Here is a 19,170-nt window from a genome sequence, read left to right on the forward strand (position 1 = left end):
CCCTGGCTACTACCACTATCTGACTGTAGCCTTGTGTTGCCCCTGGCTACTACCACTATCTGACTGTAGCCTTGTCTCTACAGTTCCACCCTGACAACCCAGTCACAACCATGATTACAGGTAGAGGAAGAGATCTCCTGTATCTGCTATTAACACTGGTACACTCTATGGCAGTGCAAAAACCTGTATATTGCTAATATAATGCTGATATAACATTGGTATAACGCTATTTGTGAGCACACTTTCTAATGTTAACACATCTCTGTTTCTCTTGGTAGGCCTTCATTGTAAATAAGAATTAGTTATTAATTCTTAATAATATAAAAAAAATTATTGAGTGCATATATCAGATACCATGTCTTTTGGAGATTTACCGCAGTGATAGAGAGTACCGCACTTTGAGAACTGAGAGAGAGAGGTAGAGAGAGAATCCAGAGTAGATTCTGTAATCCTGTGTTTTTGCAGTAGGATTAAAATCCTGCTCAGATTTGCTGTGGATGGGGTTGGGGCTGACTGGGAATAGGGATGGGGTGGGGCTTACTGGGAAGAGGGAGGGAGGGATATGGGTGGTGAAGGAGGGGGGGGGGCGGAGTGGATTAGGGACTGCAGATCATATCCTCTTAATCTACAGCTGTGTGAGAGGGGGAGGGGCATTGAGAGCGAAGGGGAGGGGCTCACAGGAGTACCACCTAATTGTGTAGAATGTAGAATGTAGATGGAATGAACATGTCCCCTAGACACAGATCTAAGATCAGTTTGTATCAGTCGCCTGTAGAAAGGGAGAGGAGTTTCGAAGGGCAACCGAAAGAGTCCAGAAAAATGTTAATGATTGCATGTGAACTCAAACAAACGCTCAACAGCAGGAGAGGATTTGGGGATTTGGTGTAAGGAGGGGCTAGGAGGGTGTGTGTGTGTGTGTGTGTGTGTGTGTGTGTGTGTGTGTGTGTGTGTGTGTGGTGGGGGTGAGGTATTAAAGGGAGTGTTGAGGGAGGGGATTGAGAACGACTGAATCTGTGTCCACATCTGTGTGAGCAAGCTATCTGTCTCCATCTCTCTCGATCTCTCTCTGTCCTTAGTGTCTCTCTCCCTTTTATTTCCTTCTAGTTCTATTTCTTTCATCTCCTATCTCTGTCTTTCATCTCCTATCTCTGTCTTTCATCTCCTATCTCTGTCTTTCATCTCCTATCTCTGTCTTTCATCTCCTATCTCTGTTAAATTGCTTTTCTATTGTTTCTCTCAGTCTTTCTCTCTTTCTCTGTCCTTAATCTCCTCTGCATCTTTCTTTATCTCCATCCCTTCCTTCTCTCCATCCCTTCCTTCTCTTTGAGGGTCTTTCATCGTGTAGTAGACTGAAGGGTAGAGACTGTTGATCATTGTGTAGTTGACTGAAGGGTAGAGACTGTTGATCATTGTGTAGTAGACTGAAGGGTAGAGACTGTTGATCATTGTGTAGTTGACTGAAGGGTAGAGACTGTTGATCATTGTGTAGTAGACTGAAGGGTAGAGACTGTTGATCATTGTGTAGTAGACTGAAGGGTAGAGACTGTTGATCATTGTGTAGTTGACTGAAGGGTAGAGACTGTTGATCATTGTGTAGTAGACTGAAGGGTAGAGACTGTTGATCATTGTATAGTAGACTGAAGGGTAGAGACTGTTGATCATTGTGTAGTAGACTGAAGGGTAGAGACTGTTGATCATCGTGTAGTAGACTGAAGGGTAGAGACTGTTGATCATTGTGTAGTAGACTGAAGGGTAGAGACTGTTGGTCATTGTGTAGTAGACTGAAGGTTAAGGGCAGAGGAGCCAGTTTTAGACCAGCTATCACTTAGTGGTGGTGGTGGTTGACTTGTGGTTAGGTTAGCATAGCTGCGGTCGAAGAGCGTTCATGGTCCTGGCTATGGAGGACGCCTGTCCCAACGGGGTGGAGGTAGCGGTGGAGTCCCCTCCGGATGCAGCCGGGACGGGAGAGCAAGGCGAGACAGGAGATGGGTCGGCCAGGGAGGGGGTGGCTGCTGAGCCCACAGAGGGAGCCGACACATCCGGAGGTGAGATTCTCAGTTGCAGATATTGATACTGTGGAAAAATGTTGTTACCAGATAGATATAGTTTAGCTGTGAGGGGTGATATATGTGGTTGCCAGATAGATATAGTTTAGCTGTGAGGGGTGATAGATGTGGTTGCCAGATAGATATAGTTTAGCTGTGAGGGGTGATATGTGGTTGCCAGATAAATATAGTTTAGCTGTGAGGGGTGATATATGTGGTTGCCAGATAGATATAGTTTAGCTGTGAGGGGTGATATTTGTGGTTGCCAGATAGATATAGTTTAGCTGTGAGGGGTGATAGATATAGTTTAGCTGTGAGGGGTGATATATGTGGTTGCCAGATAGATATAGTTTAGCTGTGAGGGGTGATATTTGTGGTTGCCAGATATATATAGTTTAGCTGTGAGGGGTGATATATGTGGTTGCCTGCATATGCATGATGCAATGAAAAATGATGCGCGTGTATGCGCGTGTATGCGTGTGTTCTAATAATACCTCTTCAGATCATGCCATGGTTCAGGTCTGTGAGTGACAGAGATATTTCTATACTCCCCATGAATTACAATGAGATTCAGGCAGAGATCCATTTATATAAAGCCTGGATATTACTATATTATTATACATACAGTGCATTTGGAAAGTATTTAGACCCCTTGACTTTTTCCACTTTTTGTTACGTTACAGCCTTGTTCTAATATTTTTTCCCCCTCATCAATCTACACACAATACCCCATAATGACAGAGCGAAAAACAGGTTTTTAGACATTTTTGCAAATGTACACTACCGTTCAAAAGTTTGGGGTCACTTAGAAATGTCCTTGTTTTTGAAAGAAAAGCAATTTTTTTGTCCATTAAAATAACATCAAATTGATCGGAAATACAGTGTAGACATTGCTAATGTTGTACATGACTATTGTAGCTGGAAACAGCAGATTTTTTTAATGGAATATCTACATGGGCGTACAGAGACCCATTATCAGCAACCATCACTCCTGTGTTCCAATGGCACGTTGTGTTAGCTAATCCAAGTTAATCATTTTAAAAGGCTAATTGATCATTAGAAAAACCCTTTTGCGATTATGTTAGCACAGCTGAAAACTGTCGTCCTGATTAAAGAAGCAATAAAACTGTCCTTCTTTAAACTAGTTGAGTATCTAGAGCATCAGCATTTGTGGGTTCGATTACAGGATCAAAATGGCCAGAAACAAATAACTTTCTTCTGAAACTCGTTAGTCTATTCTTGTTCTGAGAAAGGAAGTCTATTCCATGTGAGAAATTGCCAAGAAACTGAAGATCTCGTACAACACTGTGTACTACTCCCTTCACAGAACAGCGCAAACTGGCTCTAACCAGACTAGAAAGAGGAGTGGGAGGCCCCGGTGCACAACTGAGCAAGAGGACAAGTACATTAGAGCGTCTATTTTGAGAAACAGACGCCTCACAAGTCCTCAACTGGCAGCTTCATTAAATAGTACCCTCAACACACCAGTCTCAACGCCAACAGTGAAGAGGCGACTCCGGGATGCTGGCCTTCTAGGCAGAGTTGCAAAGAAAAAGCCGCATCTCAGACTGGCCAATAAAAATAAAATATTAAGATGGGCAAAAGAACACAGTCACTGGACAGAGGAAGATTGGAAAAAGTGTTATGGACAGATTAATCTAAGTTTGAGGTGTTCGGATCACTAAGAACATTCGTGAGACGCAGAAAAAATGAAAAGATACTGGAGGAGTGCTTGACGCCATCTGTCAAGCATGGTGGAGGCAATGTGATGGTCTGGGGGTGCTTTGGTGCTGGTAAAGTGGGAGATTTGTACAGGGTAAAAGGGATCTTTAAGAAGGAAGGCTATTACTCCATTTTGCAGCGCCATGCTTAATTGGAGCCAATTTCTTCCTATAACAGGACAATGACCCAAAGCACAGCTCCAAACTATGCAAGAACTATTTAGGTAAGAAGCAGTCAGCTGGTATTCTGTCTAATGGAGGGGCCAGCATAGTCACCGGATCTCAACCCTATTGAGCTGTTGTGGGAGCAGCTTGACCGTATGGTATGTAAGAAGTGCCCATCAAACCAATCCAACTTGTGTGAGGTGCTTCAGGAAGCATGGGGTGAAATCTCTTCAGATTACCTCAACAAATTGACAACTAGAATGCCAAAGATCTGCAAGGCTGTAAAAGCTGCAAATGGAGGATCCTTTGACAAAAGCAACGTTTGAAGGATACAATTATTATTTCAATTAAAAATCATTATTCATAACCTTGTCAATGTCTTGACTATATTTCTTATTCATTTTGCAACTCATTTCATGTATGTTTTCATGGAAAACAAGGACATTTCTAAGTGACCCCAAACTTTTGAATGATAGTGTACAGTTAGGACTCAGCTAAGGGCTGTGTCCAGGCACTCCGCGTTGCGTCGTGCTTAAGAACAGCCCTTAGCCGTGGTATATTGGCCATATATCACACCTCCTTGGGCCTTGATTCATTCTACTACAGGACCGTATCGTGGGAAACCAGAGAGAGACCAGCAGAAGGAGAGAGTGGAGGAGAAACTGTGAAGAGAACTAGATTCTTGCAGAGGACTTCATTGTCTTCATGGCTTTACATATTTAATCTCAGGCACACAAACACACACACACACACACACACAAATGCATGCACACAAACGCGCACACACATACACACACACCTCCACAGTGCTGTAAGTGTATTACAGGGGCTTACCGGTGCTTTGAGACCCTAGGTTTAACGTCTTAGCTCTCTGATACCTGGATAGTCCACACCTCTCTCCTTGTCAGGACAAGAGAGGACACACACATGGTCAGAGAAGTCTTCATCTCAGGACCAGACTGAAATGGAATTCATTGAGATAATTGGAAAGACGATATAACCACTATTTTCTGTCTAGTGGACTTCTGGATGGAAGTTGTTTTCCTTTGAGGAACATTTCCCGGGCTGATGGACAAGCTTCAACTCCAAAACCTAACTACCAAAAAAAAACTACAGAAGAACTGATTTGCAGGCTTGTCTAGTTTTTGACGTTGTCTTTTGACTGACTGGATTACAGTTTGGATTTGAATTGGACAGTTTTTTATTGCTGTGACCTATCAACTGCAGTGAAAAGGACTGGTCTATTGAACTACATTGAGAGGGAGTGAATGAACTACAGTCATGGCCGCAGGTTGCACAGACTTCTACTGTATTCTATTGGCATGAGAATTCTAAGTAGAATTTGAATGTGGTTGTGTGTTTTGGCTGGACTGTGCTAAAGCAGAATGAGAGGGTACAGACGGGGCAGGTGTCACTAAGGCAGTATGAGAGGGTACAGACGGGGCAGGTGTCACTAAGGCAGTATGAGAGGGTACAGACGGGGCAGGTGTCACTAAGGCAGTATGAGAGGGTACAGACGGGGCAGGTGTCACTAAGGCAGAATGAGAGGGTACAGACGGGGCAGGTGTCACTAAGGCAGAATGAGAGGGTACAGACGGGGCAGGTGTCACTAAGGCAGTATGAGAGGGTACAGACGGGGCAGGTGTCACTAAGGCAGAATGAGAGGGTACAGACGGGGCAGGTGTCACTAAGGCAGTATGAGAGGGTACAGACGGGGCAGGTGTCACTAAGGCCTACGCTTTCACTTGCTCTATTTATTTTTTTCAACTAACTTTTGTTGCGTGTGTGTCTTGCATCTACTGTATGTGTGTGACTTACTCAGTCCCTCCCCCTCTCTCCCCCCTTCCCCTCTCTAACCTCATCCCTCCCCCTCTCTCCTCCCTTCCCTTTCTCTACCCATCTCTCTCCCTCTCTCCCCACTTCCCCCTCTCCCCTATCCCTCACCCTCTCTCCTCCCTCCCTCTCCTCTCCCCCCACAGCGATGCAGCAGGTGTTGGACAACCTGGGGGAGCTGCCTACCTCCACGGGGGCCAAAGACATCGACCTCATCTTCCTCAGAGGCATCATGGAGAGTCCCATTGTACGGTCACTCATCAAGGTAGCAGACACACATAGGGGAGAACACACTGAGAGTGACTCACACACTGACAGGCCACAGGCTGGCAGGCCACAAGCTGGCAGGCCACAAGCTGGCAGGCCACAGGCTGGCAGGCCACAGGCTGGCAGGCTACAGGCTGGCAGGTTACAAGCTGGCAGGTTACAAGCTGGCAGGTCACAAGCTGGCAGGTCACAAGTTGGCAGGTCACAGGCTGGCAGGTCACAGGCTGGCAGGTCACAGGCTGGCAGGTTACAGGCGGGCAAACCACACATTGGTAGGTTACAGGCTGGCAAACCACACGTTGGCAGGTTACAGGCTGGCAGACCACACGTTGGTAGGTTACAGGCTGGCAGACCACACGTTGGTAGGTTACAGGCTGGCAGACCACACGTTGGCAGGTTACAGGCTGGCAGACCACACGTTGGTAGGTTACAGGCTGGCAGACCACACGTTGGTAGGTTACATGCTGGCAGGTTACAGGCTGGCAGGTTACAGGCTGGCAGACCACACGCTGGCAGGTTACAGGCTGGCAGGTTACAGGCTGGCAGACCACACGCTGGCAGGTTACAGGCTGGCAGACCACACGCTGGCAGACCACACGCTGGCAGGTTACAGGTTGGCAGGTTACAGGCTGGCAAGTTACAGGATGGCAGGTTACAGGCTGGCAGACCACACGCTGGCAGGTTACAGGCTAGAAGGTTACAGGCTGCCAGACCACAGGCTGCCAGACCACACGCTGGCAGGTTACAGGCTGGCAGGTTACAGGCTGGCAGGTTACAGGCTGGCAGGTTACAGGCTGGCAGGTTACAGGCTGGCAGGTTACAGGCTGGCAGACCACACGCTGGCAGGTTACAGGCTGGCAGACCACACGCTGGCAGGTTACAGGCTGGCAGACCACACGCTGGCAGGTTACAGGCTGGCAGACCACACGCTGGCAGGTTACAGGCTGGCAGACCACACGCTGGCAGGCAGCTCCTCGCTAAGGTATCACCATGCTAATACGTAACACAACCCTGATGGTTGCCCTGATGATCACAATGACACAAGTCACACACACACACACACACACACACACACACACACACACACACACACACACACACACACACACACACACACACACACACAAACGCTCACTCTAAGCTAGGGGGGTCAAACTCATTCCATGGAAGGCCTAGTGTCTGCAGATTTGAGTTTTTTCCTTAATTAGTGGTCCTAATTCATAAATCAAGTAGAAGGGAGGAGTGAAGACCCCCAGACTCACCCCTCTGTGGGTTGAGATTGACACGGGCTGTAACCCATGTACACAACACTGATCTGATATATTCACATGGGTGGGTTAGTCACTGCTACAGCTGATATATTCACATGGGTGGGTTAGTCACTGCTACAGCTGATATATTCACATGGGTGGGTTAGTCACTGCTACAGCTGATATATTCACATGGGTGGGTTAGTCACTGCTACAGCTGATATATTCACATGGGTGGGTTAGTCACTGCTACAGCTGATATATTCACATGGGTGGGTTAGTCACTGCTACAGCTGATATATTCACATGGGTGGGTTAGTCACTGCTACAGCTGATATATTCACATGGGTGGGTTAGTCACTGCTACAGCTGATATATTCACATGGGTGGGTTAGTCACTGCTACAGCTGATATACTCTATAGTGTACCTTTAACCTCTGACCCCCACAGGCCCACGAGCGATTGGAGGACGTGAGGCTGGAGGCGGTGCAGGACAACAACATGGAGCTGGTCACAGACATCCTGGGTGACATCACCGCCCTCAGCGTCCGCGACGACAGTGCAGCGGAACTCTCCCGAATCCTCCAGGAGCCCCACTTCCAGGTGAGGAACCCAGTCACTAAAGTTTAAGGTTGTATTTGATGCTAATGCTAGCCTTTATTTATTGGTTCTTCTTGTGAATCTGAAAGCATTGGCTACACTCTTAGAAAAAAGGGTTTCAAAAAGGTTATTCAACTGTCCCCATAGGAGAGCTTTTTGGGGGAAAGGGTTTTACCTTGAACCCAATAGGGTTCTACCTGGAACCAAAAGGGTTCTTCAAAGGGTTCTCATATGGGGACAATTTTGGATTGGGCAAAAGATGAGCAGAAAATGTTATGGTGTTATTCAATGTTTATGGTTCTATATTGGTACAGCAACAGTTCTATACTGTACATGTACTTGCATCTCAGCTCTTGTTATGAAAGGGGAGATGGTTTAGGATCAAACCCCTCCCTTAGGTCAATGGATAGAGGTCAGTATTCTATCAGAGGACTTAGAGGGATTTTCAGAGTGTGAACCAATAGGATTTATATATTTGAGAATGGAATATCTCTGCACCAATCAGAAGCATGCATGCTGTCAGCTCAGAGATAAGACCTTGATATGAGAGAGAGAGAGACAGACACAGACAGAGTAAGAGAGACAAGACAGACAGTGAGAGAAGAGTGAGAGACAGAGACAGAGAGAGAGAGTGTGATTGTGTATGACAGTTTTACGGTGTAGGCTATGTATGGAGTTATGTTCTGTTCTCTTACTCAGCCCTCACTTAACAACACATGCCTTCCATATATTACATCTCTCTCCCTTCATTTGCAGGAGGTGGGAAAAAAGTTGATTATTCTTCCCTTTAAACTAGGCTGTTTTTCTCCCCTTTAAACTAGGCTGTTTTTCTCCCCTTTAAACTAGGCTGTGTTTCTCCCCTTTAAACTAGGCTGTGTTTCTCCCCTTTAAACTAGGCTGTTTTTCTCCCCTTTAAACTAGGCTGTTTTTCTTCCCTTTAAACTAGGCTGTGTTTCTCCCCTTTAAACTAGGCTGTGTTTCTCCCCTTTAAACTAGGCTGTTTTTCTCCCCTTTAAACTAGGCTGTTTTTCTTCCCTTTAAACTAGGCTGTGTTTCTCCCCTTTTAAACTAGGCTGTTTTTCTCCACTTTAAACTACCATAATTTCCGGACTATTAAGCGCACCTGAATGTAAGCCGCACCCACTGAATGTAATTTTTTTTTTTTTTTTTAACATAAATAAGCCGCACATGTCTATAAGCCGCAAGTGCCTACCGGTACATTGAAAGAAATTAACTTTACACAGGCTTTAACGAAACACGGCTTGTAACAAAAATAAATAGGCTTTAACGAAACACGGCTTGTAACAAAAATAAAAAAATTGTAGTAAGCTTTAGTTGTCTTTTTGCACTGAGTCAATTCCTCACGCTGCTGTTTCCAACGTCTTATCATCGACTCATTAAGACCAAGCTCCCGTGCAGCAGCTCTATTTCCTTTTCCAACAGCCAGATCAATCTCCTTCAACTTGAAAGCTGCATCATATGCATTTCTCAGTGTCTTTGCCATGATGAGGGTGACAAAATGACTACCGTAATCAGAATGATGGGAAGTTTGAGAGCGCTCAATTTAATCTAAACAGTAAACAAAAAAGTTGTTTGACCTTAACCCGTTCAGCAATTTCATTGGTCTAATGAAAGCTTCATGCCGCCAAAAAACTGAGCACGTCACAGAATGTGTTTTTTTGCGGGAAAAATACATATATTATCCGCATCATTGTTTAAGCCGCGGGGTTCAAAGCGTGGTAAAAAAGTTGCGGCTTATAGTCCGGAATTTACGGTAGGCTGTTTCTCTCCCCTTTAAACTAGGCTGTTTTTCTTCCCTTTAAACTAGGCTGTTTTTCTTCCCTTTAAACTAGGCTGTTTTTCTTCCCTTTAAACTAGGCTGTGTTTCTCCCCTTTAAACTAGGCTGTTTTTCTCCACTTTAAACTAGGCTGTTTTTCTCCCCTTTAAACTAGGCTGTGTTTCTCCCCTTTAAACTAGGCTGTTTTTCTCCACTTTAAACTAGGCTGTTTCTCTCCCCTTTAAACTAGGCTGTGTTTCTCCCCTTTAAACTAGGCTGTTTTTATCAACTTTAAACTAGGCTGTTTTTATCAACTTTAAACTAGGCTGTTTTTATCAACTTTAAACTAGGCTGTGTTTATCAACTTTAAACTAGGCTGTGTTTCTCCCCTTTAAACTAGGCTGTGTTTCCTCTCCCCTTTAAACTAGGCTGTGTTTCCTCTCCCCTTTAAACTAGGCTGTGTTTTCCTCTCCCCTTTAAACTAGGCTGTTTTCCTCTCCCCTTTAAACTAGGCTGTGTTTTCCTCTCCCCTTTAAACTAGGCTGTGTTTTCCTCTCCCCTTTAAACTAGGCTGTGTTTTCCTCTCCCCTTTAAACTAGGCTGTGTTTTCCTCTCCCCTTTAAACTAGGCTGTGTTTTCCTCTCCCCTTTAAACTAGGCTGTGTTTTCCTCTCCCCTTTAAACTAGGCTGTGTTTCTCCTCTTTAAACTAGGCTGTGTTTCTCCTCTCCCCTTTAAACTAGGCTGTGTTTCTCCTCTTTAAACTAGGCTGTTCCTCTCCCCTTTAAAGTAGGCTGTGTTTCTCCTCTTTAAACTAGGCTGTTTCTCTCCCCTTTAAACTAGGCTGTGTTTCTCCCCTCTGTCAGCCCTTACACACACACCTCCTGCCAGCTTCTCCAAGGAGGGAGGAGAACTGGGAAGGAGTGAGGGAGGGTTTGGGGTTTAAGATAAATGGTTCCATCCCTGTAATTGTATGTGGGACATTTATTTTGGTGGAGCCTAATATTTTTTTTACGTCAGAAAGGGACTGGTGTTCATGTTGTAAAACACAACTTCCAATTTACAGCTTAACTTCTCTAGGGTAGGGGGCAGTATTTTGACGTCCGGATGAAAGCCGTGCGCGTAGTAAACTGCCTGCTGCTCAGGCTCAGAAGGTAGGATATGCATATTATTAGTAGATTTGGATAGAAAACACTGAAGTTTCTAAAACTGTTTGAATGATGTCTGTGAGTATAACAGAACTCATATGGCAGGCAAAACCCTGAGAAGAATCTAACCAGGAAGTGTGGAAATCTGAGGTTTGTAGTTTTTCAAGTGATTGCCTATACAGTGACTTAGGGTTCATTTTGCACTTCCTAAGGCTTCCACTAGATGTCAACAGTCTTTAGAATGTTGTTTCATGCTTCTACTGTGAATCGGGAGAGAACAAGTGCTCCTGGAAGTAGATGAGTGAGAAAATGACATGAGCTCAGTGGCGCGCACTCACATGAGAGTTAGCTGTGTTCCATTTCTTTTTTGAAGACAAAGGAATCGTCGTGTTGGAATATTATGGAATATTTATGATAAAAACATCCTAAAGATTGATTCTATACATCGTTTGACATGTTTCTACAAACTGTAGTATAACTATTTTGACTTTTCGTCTGGAGTAAACTCACACGCTTAGTGAATTTGGACTGCTGGACTAAACGCGCGAACAAAATGGAGGTATTTGGACTTAAAGATTAACTTTATCGAACAAAACAAACATTTATTCTGGAACTGGGATTCCTGGGAGTGCATTCTGATGAAGATCATCAAAGGTAAGTGAATATTTATAATGTAATTTTTGTCATTTCTGTTGACTGGCGGGTATCTGTATGGCTTGTTTTGATATCTGAGCGCTGTACTCAGATTATTGCAAAATTTGCTTTCGCCGTAAAGCTTTTTTGAAATCTGACAGCGGTTGCATTATGGAGAAGTGTATCTATAATTCTTTGAATAACTGTTGAATATTTTATCAACGTTTATGATGAGTATTTCTGTAAATTGATGTGCTCATTCACCGGAGGTTTGGGAGGCAAAACATTTCTGAACATTACACGCCAATGTAAAATGGGGTTTTTGGATATAAATATGAACTTTATCGAGCAAAACATACATGTATTGTGTAACATGAAGTCCTATGAGTGCCATCTGATGAAGATCATCAAAGGTTAGTGATTCATTTTAGCTGTATTTCTGGTTTTTGTGACGCCTCTCCTTGCTTGGAAAATGACTGTGTGGTTTTTCTTGTCTCGGTGCTGTCCTAACATAATCTAATGTTATGCTTTCGCCGTAAAGCCTTTTTGAAATCGGACAATGTGGTTGGATTAACGAGAAGTGTATCTTTAAAATGGGATATAATAGTTGTATGTTTGAGATTTTTGTTGTTTTGAATTTGCCGCCCTGCTATTTCACTGGCTGTTGAATAGTGTGTCTAGCGTCCCACATTCCCCAGAGATTAAGACAACAAACACAATTTATAACCTCCATGTTTTTCTTCCCTCCCATCTTTCCTTCTCCTACCCGTCTTCCTCTCCTTCTCCTGCTCATTCTCTATCTCTCTATCTCTCTATCTCTCTATCTATCCCTCTCTCTCCCCCTCTTAGTCCCTCCTGGAGGCCCACGACATGGTAGCATCTAAGTGCTATGAGGCCGTGCCCCCAGCAGAGCTGTCCAATGAGGCGCTGGTGAACAGTGCTCTGATGCAGGCCGACGCTGTACGCATGATCGGCATCCGCAAGAAGGCTGGAGAACCACTGGTGAGAGGGAGACAGAGGGAGTCAGAGGGGGAGTGTGTATGTGCACATATTAGGTTGTTTGTGCGTGTGCGTGTGAGCATGTTTGTGTGTGTTTCTGCATCTCTGTAATATGATTTCATTGACCTTCCGTTCCTTCCCTCTCTCAGGGAGTGACGTTCAGAGTGGAGAAGGAGGAGCTGGTCATCGCTAGGATCCTCCACGGAGGAATGATTGACAGGCAGGGTCTACTACACGTGGGTGACATTATAAAGGAAGTGAATGGGCGGGACGTAGGTAACAACCCCACTGAGCTGCAGGAGATGTTGAAGGACTGCAGCGGAGGAATCACTCTGAAGATACTGCCTAGTTATAGAGATGCACCTGCCCCACCACAGGTACACAAACACACACACACATGGATGCAAACATGTGCCCTCTCTCAAGCATTTATGCTTTCTCTCGCTCTCTCTCGGTCCCTCTCTCACTCTCTCTGTCTCTGTCTCTGTCTCTCTCTCTCTGTCTCTCTCTCTCTGTCTCTCTCTCTGTCTCTCTCTCTCTGTCTCTCTCTCTCTGTCTCTCTCTGTCTGTCTCTCTGTCTCTCTCTGTCTCTCACTCTCCGTCACTCTCTCTCTTTCTCCCTCTCTTTCTCCCTCTCTTTCTCCCTCGCTCTGTCTCTCTCTTTCTCTCTCTCTCTCTCACGCTCACTCTCTCTCTGTCTCTCTCTCTTTCTCCCTCTCTCTTTCTCTGTCTCTCTCTCTTTCTCCCTCTCTCTTTCTCTGTCTCTCTGTCTTTCTCCCTCTCTCTTTCTCTGTCTCTCTGTCTCTCTCTCTCTCTCTCTCTCTCTCTCTCTGTCTCTCTCTCTGTCTCTCTCTCTCTGTCTCCCTCTCTGTCTCCCTCGCTCTGTCTTTCTCTCTCTCTCTCTCTCTCTCTCTTTCTCCCTCTCTCTGTCTTTCTCTCTGTCTCTCTCTCAGTAACCCCCCCCCCCAGACTGCTGCTGCAGATGTTGTGTGGTGGTGGGGAGGGGCTGGTGGTGATGTTAGTCTTGGGGCAGTCCCAGAATGCTCTGCTCTGGAATCTAAACCCTGGTTGACAGCCCTGTTAATAACTCTCTACATGATATCTGGGCCACATAAACACAGACGCACAAACACACATAAACACACACACACATTAACACAGACGCACACATGCACGCACACACGCACACCCACACACACCAACTGACACATAGTGAACAGACACACACCCATACTGTACACCTCACACACAATCTCAAATGTCACACACACATCCAGTCTGGATCTTGTTTCACTGTTTCTGTCTGGCTGACAGTGTAAGCTGACACAGTGCCTCTCTTGGCAAATACCACTGTTGGTGTGAACATCTGTGATCTGTTCTGCACTAGATATATCCCAGTGTGTGTGTGTGTGTGTGTGTGTGTGTGTGTGTGAACAGCATGACCTTCACCCCAATACATTCCAGTGTCTGTACAGTATACAGTGCATTCGGAAAGTATTCAGACCCCTTGACTTTTTCAGCATTTTGTTACGTTACAGCCTTATTCTACAATGGATTAAATAGTTTTTCCCCCTCATCAATCTGCCTACAATACCCCATAATGACAAAGCAAAAACTGTTTTAAAAAAAGGTCTTTTTTAAAATTAATATATTAAAAAAACTTAAATATCACATTTACGTAAGTATTCAAACCCTTTACTCAGTACTTCATTGAAGCAACTTTGGCAGTGCCTACAGCCTCGAGTCTTCTTGGGTATGAAGCTACAAGCTTGGCACACCTGTATTTGGGAAGTTTCTCCCATTCTTCTCTGCAGATCCTCTCAAGCTCTGTCAGGTTGGATGGGGAATCATGTTACACAGCTATTTCAGGTCTCCAGAGATGTTCGATAGGGTTCAAGTCCGGGCTCTGGCTGGGCCACACAAAGACATTCAGAGACTCGTCCCGAAGCCACTCCTGCGTTGTCTTGGCTGTGTGCTTAGGGTCGTTGTCCTGTTGAAAGGTGAACCTTCGCCCCAATCTTGAAGTCCTGAGTGCTCTGGAGCAGGTTTTCATCAAGGATCCCTCTGTACATTGCTCCGTTCATCTTTCCATTGATCCTGATTAGTCTCCCAGTCTCTGCCGCTGAAAAACATCCCCACAGCATGATGCTGCCACCACCATGCTTCACCGTAGGGATGGTGCCAGGTTTCCTCCAGACGTGACACTTGGCATTCAGGCCAAAGATTTCAATCTTGGTTTCATTAGACCAGAGAATCTTGTTTCTCGTGGTCTGAGAGTCCTTTAGGTGCCTTTTGTAAACTCCAAGCGGGCTGTCATGTGCCTTTTACTGAGGAGTGGCTTCCGTCTGGCCACTTTACCATAAAGGGCTGATTGGTGGAGTGCTGTAGAGATAGTTGTCCTTCTGGAAGGTTCTCCCATCTCCACAGAGGAACTCTGGAGCTCTGTCAGAGTGCCCATCGGGTTCTTGGTCACCTCCCTGACCAAGGCCCTACTCCCCCAATGGCTCAGTTTGACCGGGCGGCCAGCTCTATGAAGAGTCTTGGTGGTTCCAAACTTTTTCAATTTAAGAATGATGGAGGCCACTGTGTTCTTGGGGACCTTCAATGGTGCAACATTTTTTGGTACCCTTCCCCAGATCTGTGCCTCGACACCATCCTGTCTCAGAGCTCTATGGACAATTCCTTCGACATGGCTTAGTTTTTTCTCTGACATGCACTGTCAACTGTGGGACCTTATATAGACTGGTGTGTGCCTTTCCAAATCATGTTCCATCAATTGAATTTACCACAGGTGGATTCCAATCAAGTTGTAGAAACATCTCAAGGATGATCAATGGAAACAGGATGCACTTGGGCTCAATTTTGAGTCTCATAGCAAAGGGTCTGAATACTTATGTAAATAAGGTATTTCTGTTTTTTAAGTTTGAGTACATTTGTAAAAGATTCTACATACCTGTTTTCACTGACATTATGGGGTATTGTGTGTAGATTGATGAAGGAAAAAAATAATTTGATCCGCTTTAGAATAAGGCTGTAACGTAACAAAATGTGGAAAAAGGGAAGGGGCCTGAATACTTTCTGAATGCGCTGTCTACCTGCACTTAACGGGGGCTGAACTCACTAATTTTACAAAGGCTTTTCTGCTGCTCATTAAGAAAAAAACTGATTTGCGTCTTGTGGTTTGATGTGGGTGTGGTTTGATGTGGGTGTGGTTTGATGTGGGTGTGGTATGTTCTTTATATATATCGCCGAGGAGGTCTTAGTCAAGCAGTTTTACATCTAACTAGTTTGGTGCCGTATTTCTCAAGTTAAAACATTTGCATGAACAGTAGTCTATATGTACTGCAGACAGTATTCGGTCAGCTGCTGCTGGCTGCGCTCATGGCTGATTTCTGCTAACATGTATACAACTTCATGATAAGCACTGTCAAACTATTGTAAATCATGCACAAGTTACACACTGTTTATCAGTGACCCAAATCACTTGCTAGATGGAAATTTAGCTATGTTTTTGTCAATGAAGCTAGCTAACAGGCACATTGAGCCAGCAGGCTACGTTAGCTAAATCAGCTTCTCAAATCACTGTGTGCTTCTGTGCCGTTTTGTTTTACAACTTTATCTATTACAATCCCATGTTAGTGGGCAAGTGGGCATGATGGTAATCCAAACCCAACCCTCATGTAGCTCCCACTTGGTACACACTGGTTGAATCAACGTTGTTTCTGCGTTGTGGAATAGGCGTTGAATTGATGTCTGTGCCCAGTGGGCTAAGTCTTGACTACCTCAGTTACACAAATCTCACACAACTCAGTTTTGGAATGTACTGACCCCAATAATCTTACACTTTTTAGTACATTTTGGCACTGGAATAAATGTTTCTGACTAATATCAATGCCACATTGACCATTTTCAACCTGAGAAGTATTTTTTTGTGCGTTCAGTTGCCCTTTAATTCTGTTTTAAACCAAAACTTCAGTCTAATCTCTAACATTTCAAAACGCAAATCATTACACCAACATTATCTACCTGGCTGCTGTAAATAGAGAGAATCAGATTGACTTCATATAGTTTTAGGTTGGTTGTAGAAGCACCATTGATTACCATCATACCTCCCTTTTTTCAGGTGTATGTGCAACCACACTTTGACTACGATCCAGCCAATGACCATCTGATCCCTTGTCGAGAGGCGGGGATTGGCTTCAAGAGGGGGGACCTCCTTCAGATCGTCAACAGAGAGGACCCCAACTGGTGGCAGGTGGTGATGATGACGTGTTTCAAGAGGACGTTCTCCTCCACTAGATTTTATACATCCACACATTTACAGACCACATCCTCAAAAACAACAACAAACTGTTTTTATCTACTGGTTTTTAATGTTGTCTACTGGTTGTTCACTGTACTCTGCTGGTTTGTACTGGTCTCTACTGGTTTTAAATATGTTACTACTGTCTACTGGTTTTGTATTGGTTTCTATAGATAGTAAATAAGATGTTTTATTGTCACATACACTGGATAGGTGCAGTGATATGTGTTGTTTTACAGGGTCAGCCATAGTAGTACGGCACCCCTGGAGCAAATAAGGGTTAAGTGCCTTGCTCAAGGACACATGGACAGATTTTTCACCTTGTCGGCTCGGGTTTTTGAACCAGCGGCTCCCTGGTTTTACTGGTTTCTGCTGGTTGTATAGCGATTTCTACTGGTTGAGTGAGACTGGTTCTGTCGTCTGATGTGCTCTGTCCTGTGCTAGGCATGTCATGTGGTTGGTGGAGCCACTGGACTGATCCCCAGTCAGTTTCTGGAGGAGAAGAGGAAAGCCTTCGTCCCACGAGACTTTGACGGCTCAGGTAGGCTTTACTTCGCCTCTTCGCTCCATTTTCAGCAAGATGCGCTAAACTGTCAAAGACTCCAGCCACCCAAGTCTTAGACTGTTCTGTCTGCCACCGCTCGGCACACGGTACCGGAGCACCAAGTCCGGGACCAAAAGGCTCCTGAACAGAGCACCAGGTCTGGGACCAAAGCCTCCTGAACAGCTTCTACCCCCCAAGCCATAAGATTGCTGAACAGTTCATCAAATGGCTACCCGGACTATTTGCATTGACCCCCTTTTTATTTGCACTGACTCTATGCACTGGATTCTACCCACACACTCGCTGGACTCTACCCACACACTCGCTGGACTCTACCCACACACTCGCTGGACTCTACCCACACACTCGCTGGACTCTACCCACACACTCGCTGGACTCTACCCACACACTCGCTGGACTCTACCCACACACTCGCTAGACTCTACCCACACACTCGCTGGACTCTACCCACACACTCACACATACACTGATACTCCAACATATATTTACACACACACACACACACACACACACACACACACACACACACACACACACACAATCTTAAATAAGCATGCCCCTTTCAAAAGTGTTAGAACTAAGAACAGATGTGGCCCTTGTTTCACTCCAGATGTGACTGCCCTTGACCAGCACATAAACACCCTGTGGTGTACTGCACTAGCATCGAATAGTCCCCGCGATATGCAACTTTTCAGGACCTAAAACACACAGTCAGTTAGGAAAGCAAAGGCTAGCCTTTTCAAACAGAAATTTGCACCCTACAGCACTAAAACACATACACACACACACACACACACACACACTACATACGTTCAGACACACAAAACACACACACATGCATATTGACACCACACACATGCATACACACACACACACACACACACACACACACACACACACACACACACACACACGCATATTGACACCACACCACACACATGCATACACACACACACACACATGCATATTAACACCACACACACACACACACACGCACACACACACACATGCGTATTGACACCACACACACACACACACACACACACACACGCATATTGACACCACACACACACACACACACACACACACACACACACACACACACACGCATATTGACACCACACATTGACACCATACTCACTACCAGTACTCCTTCTATATAGTTTCTTTATTGCTATTTTATTTTGTTACTGTTTATTTAGAAATGTGTTCCAAATTGTTCTTACTTTTTCATTCTGCATTGTTGGGAAAGGGCTCGGAAATGAGCATTTTTCGGTAAAGCCTACACCTGTTGTATTCAGCGCATGTGATGAATATAATTTGATTTGAGCTGAGCTGACTGGCTCATGCTCTGAGCAACTCTGCGAGGACCTTTTCCATAACACATCCATGACAGTGGAGAGCACTTACTTGAAATCGTTTAGTTTGTCTTTAAACTGTGAGACCAGCCAATGAAGTCATAATGATTTAATAGATTATTACCTTAGAATGGGTTGAGCCTGCCTCCTTGTGGCCTTCAGATGCAACGACAGATAGGAAAGACTTGCTTCCACTTGTATTGATGTGTGTGTTGATGTGTGTGTTGATGTGTGTTGACGGGTGTGTTGGGGTGTGTTGATGTGTACTGATGTGTATTGATGTGTATTGATGTGTACTGATGTGTGTTGATGTGTGTTGATGTGTACTGATGTGTGTTGATGTGTATTGATGTGTGTTGATGTGTATTGATATGTACTGATGTGTATTGATATGTACTGATGTGTGTTGATATGTGCTGATGTGTGTTGACGTGTGTTGACGTGTGTGTTGATGTGTGTTGATATGTACTGATGTGTATTAATGTGTATTGATATGTACTGATGTGT

General features: G+C 44.8%; 1 protein-coding gene across 4 annotated transcripts in view; it reads left to right on the top strand.

The window, feature by feature from the left end:
• The window catches only part of LOC106570530 (protein PALS2), a 42,060-nt gene that overhangs the window by 17,655 nt on the left and 5,235 nt on the right, over positions 1-19,170 (top strand). Inside the window, exons 2-8 of one of the 4 annotated variants that reach the window (XM_045694908.2) lie at positions 1,346-2,045; positions 5,911-6,029; positions 7,732-7,884; positions 12,288-12,440; positions 12,587-12,814; positions 16,561-16,692; positions 17,185-17,281. In XM_045694908.2, coding sequence (XP_045550864.1) covers positions 1,886-2,045; positions 5,911-6,029; positions 7,732-7,884; positions 12,288-12,440; positions 12,587-12,814; positions 16,561-16,692; positions 17,185-17,281 — 1,042 coding nt within the window. In that variant the 5' untranslated portion in view covers positions 1,346-1,885. Of the gene's footprint in view, positions 1-979; positions 2,046-5,910; positions 6,030-7,731; positions 7,885-12,287; positions 12,441-12,586; positions 12,815-16,560; positions 16,693-17,184; positions 17,282-19,170 lie in introns of those variants that run through there. The other 3 variants (XM_014142956.3, XM_014142958.3, XM_014142959.3) reach the window with 3 other exon arrangements.

Source organism: Salmo salar, chromosome 14 (genome assembly GCF_965601325.2).
Source record: "Salmo salar chromosome 14, fSalSal1, whole genome shotgun sequence".
Classification (NCBI taxonomy): domain Eukaryota; kingdom Metazoa; phylum Chordata; class Actinopteri; order Salmoniformes; family Salmonidae; genus Salmo; species Salmo salar.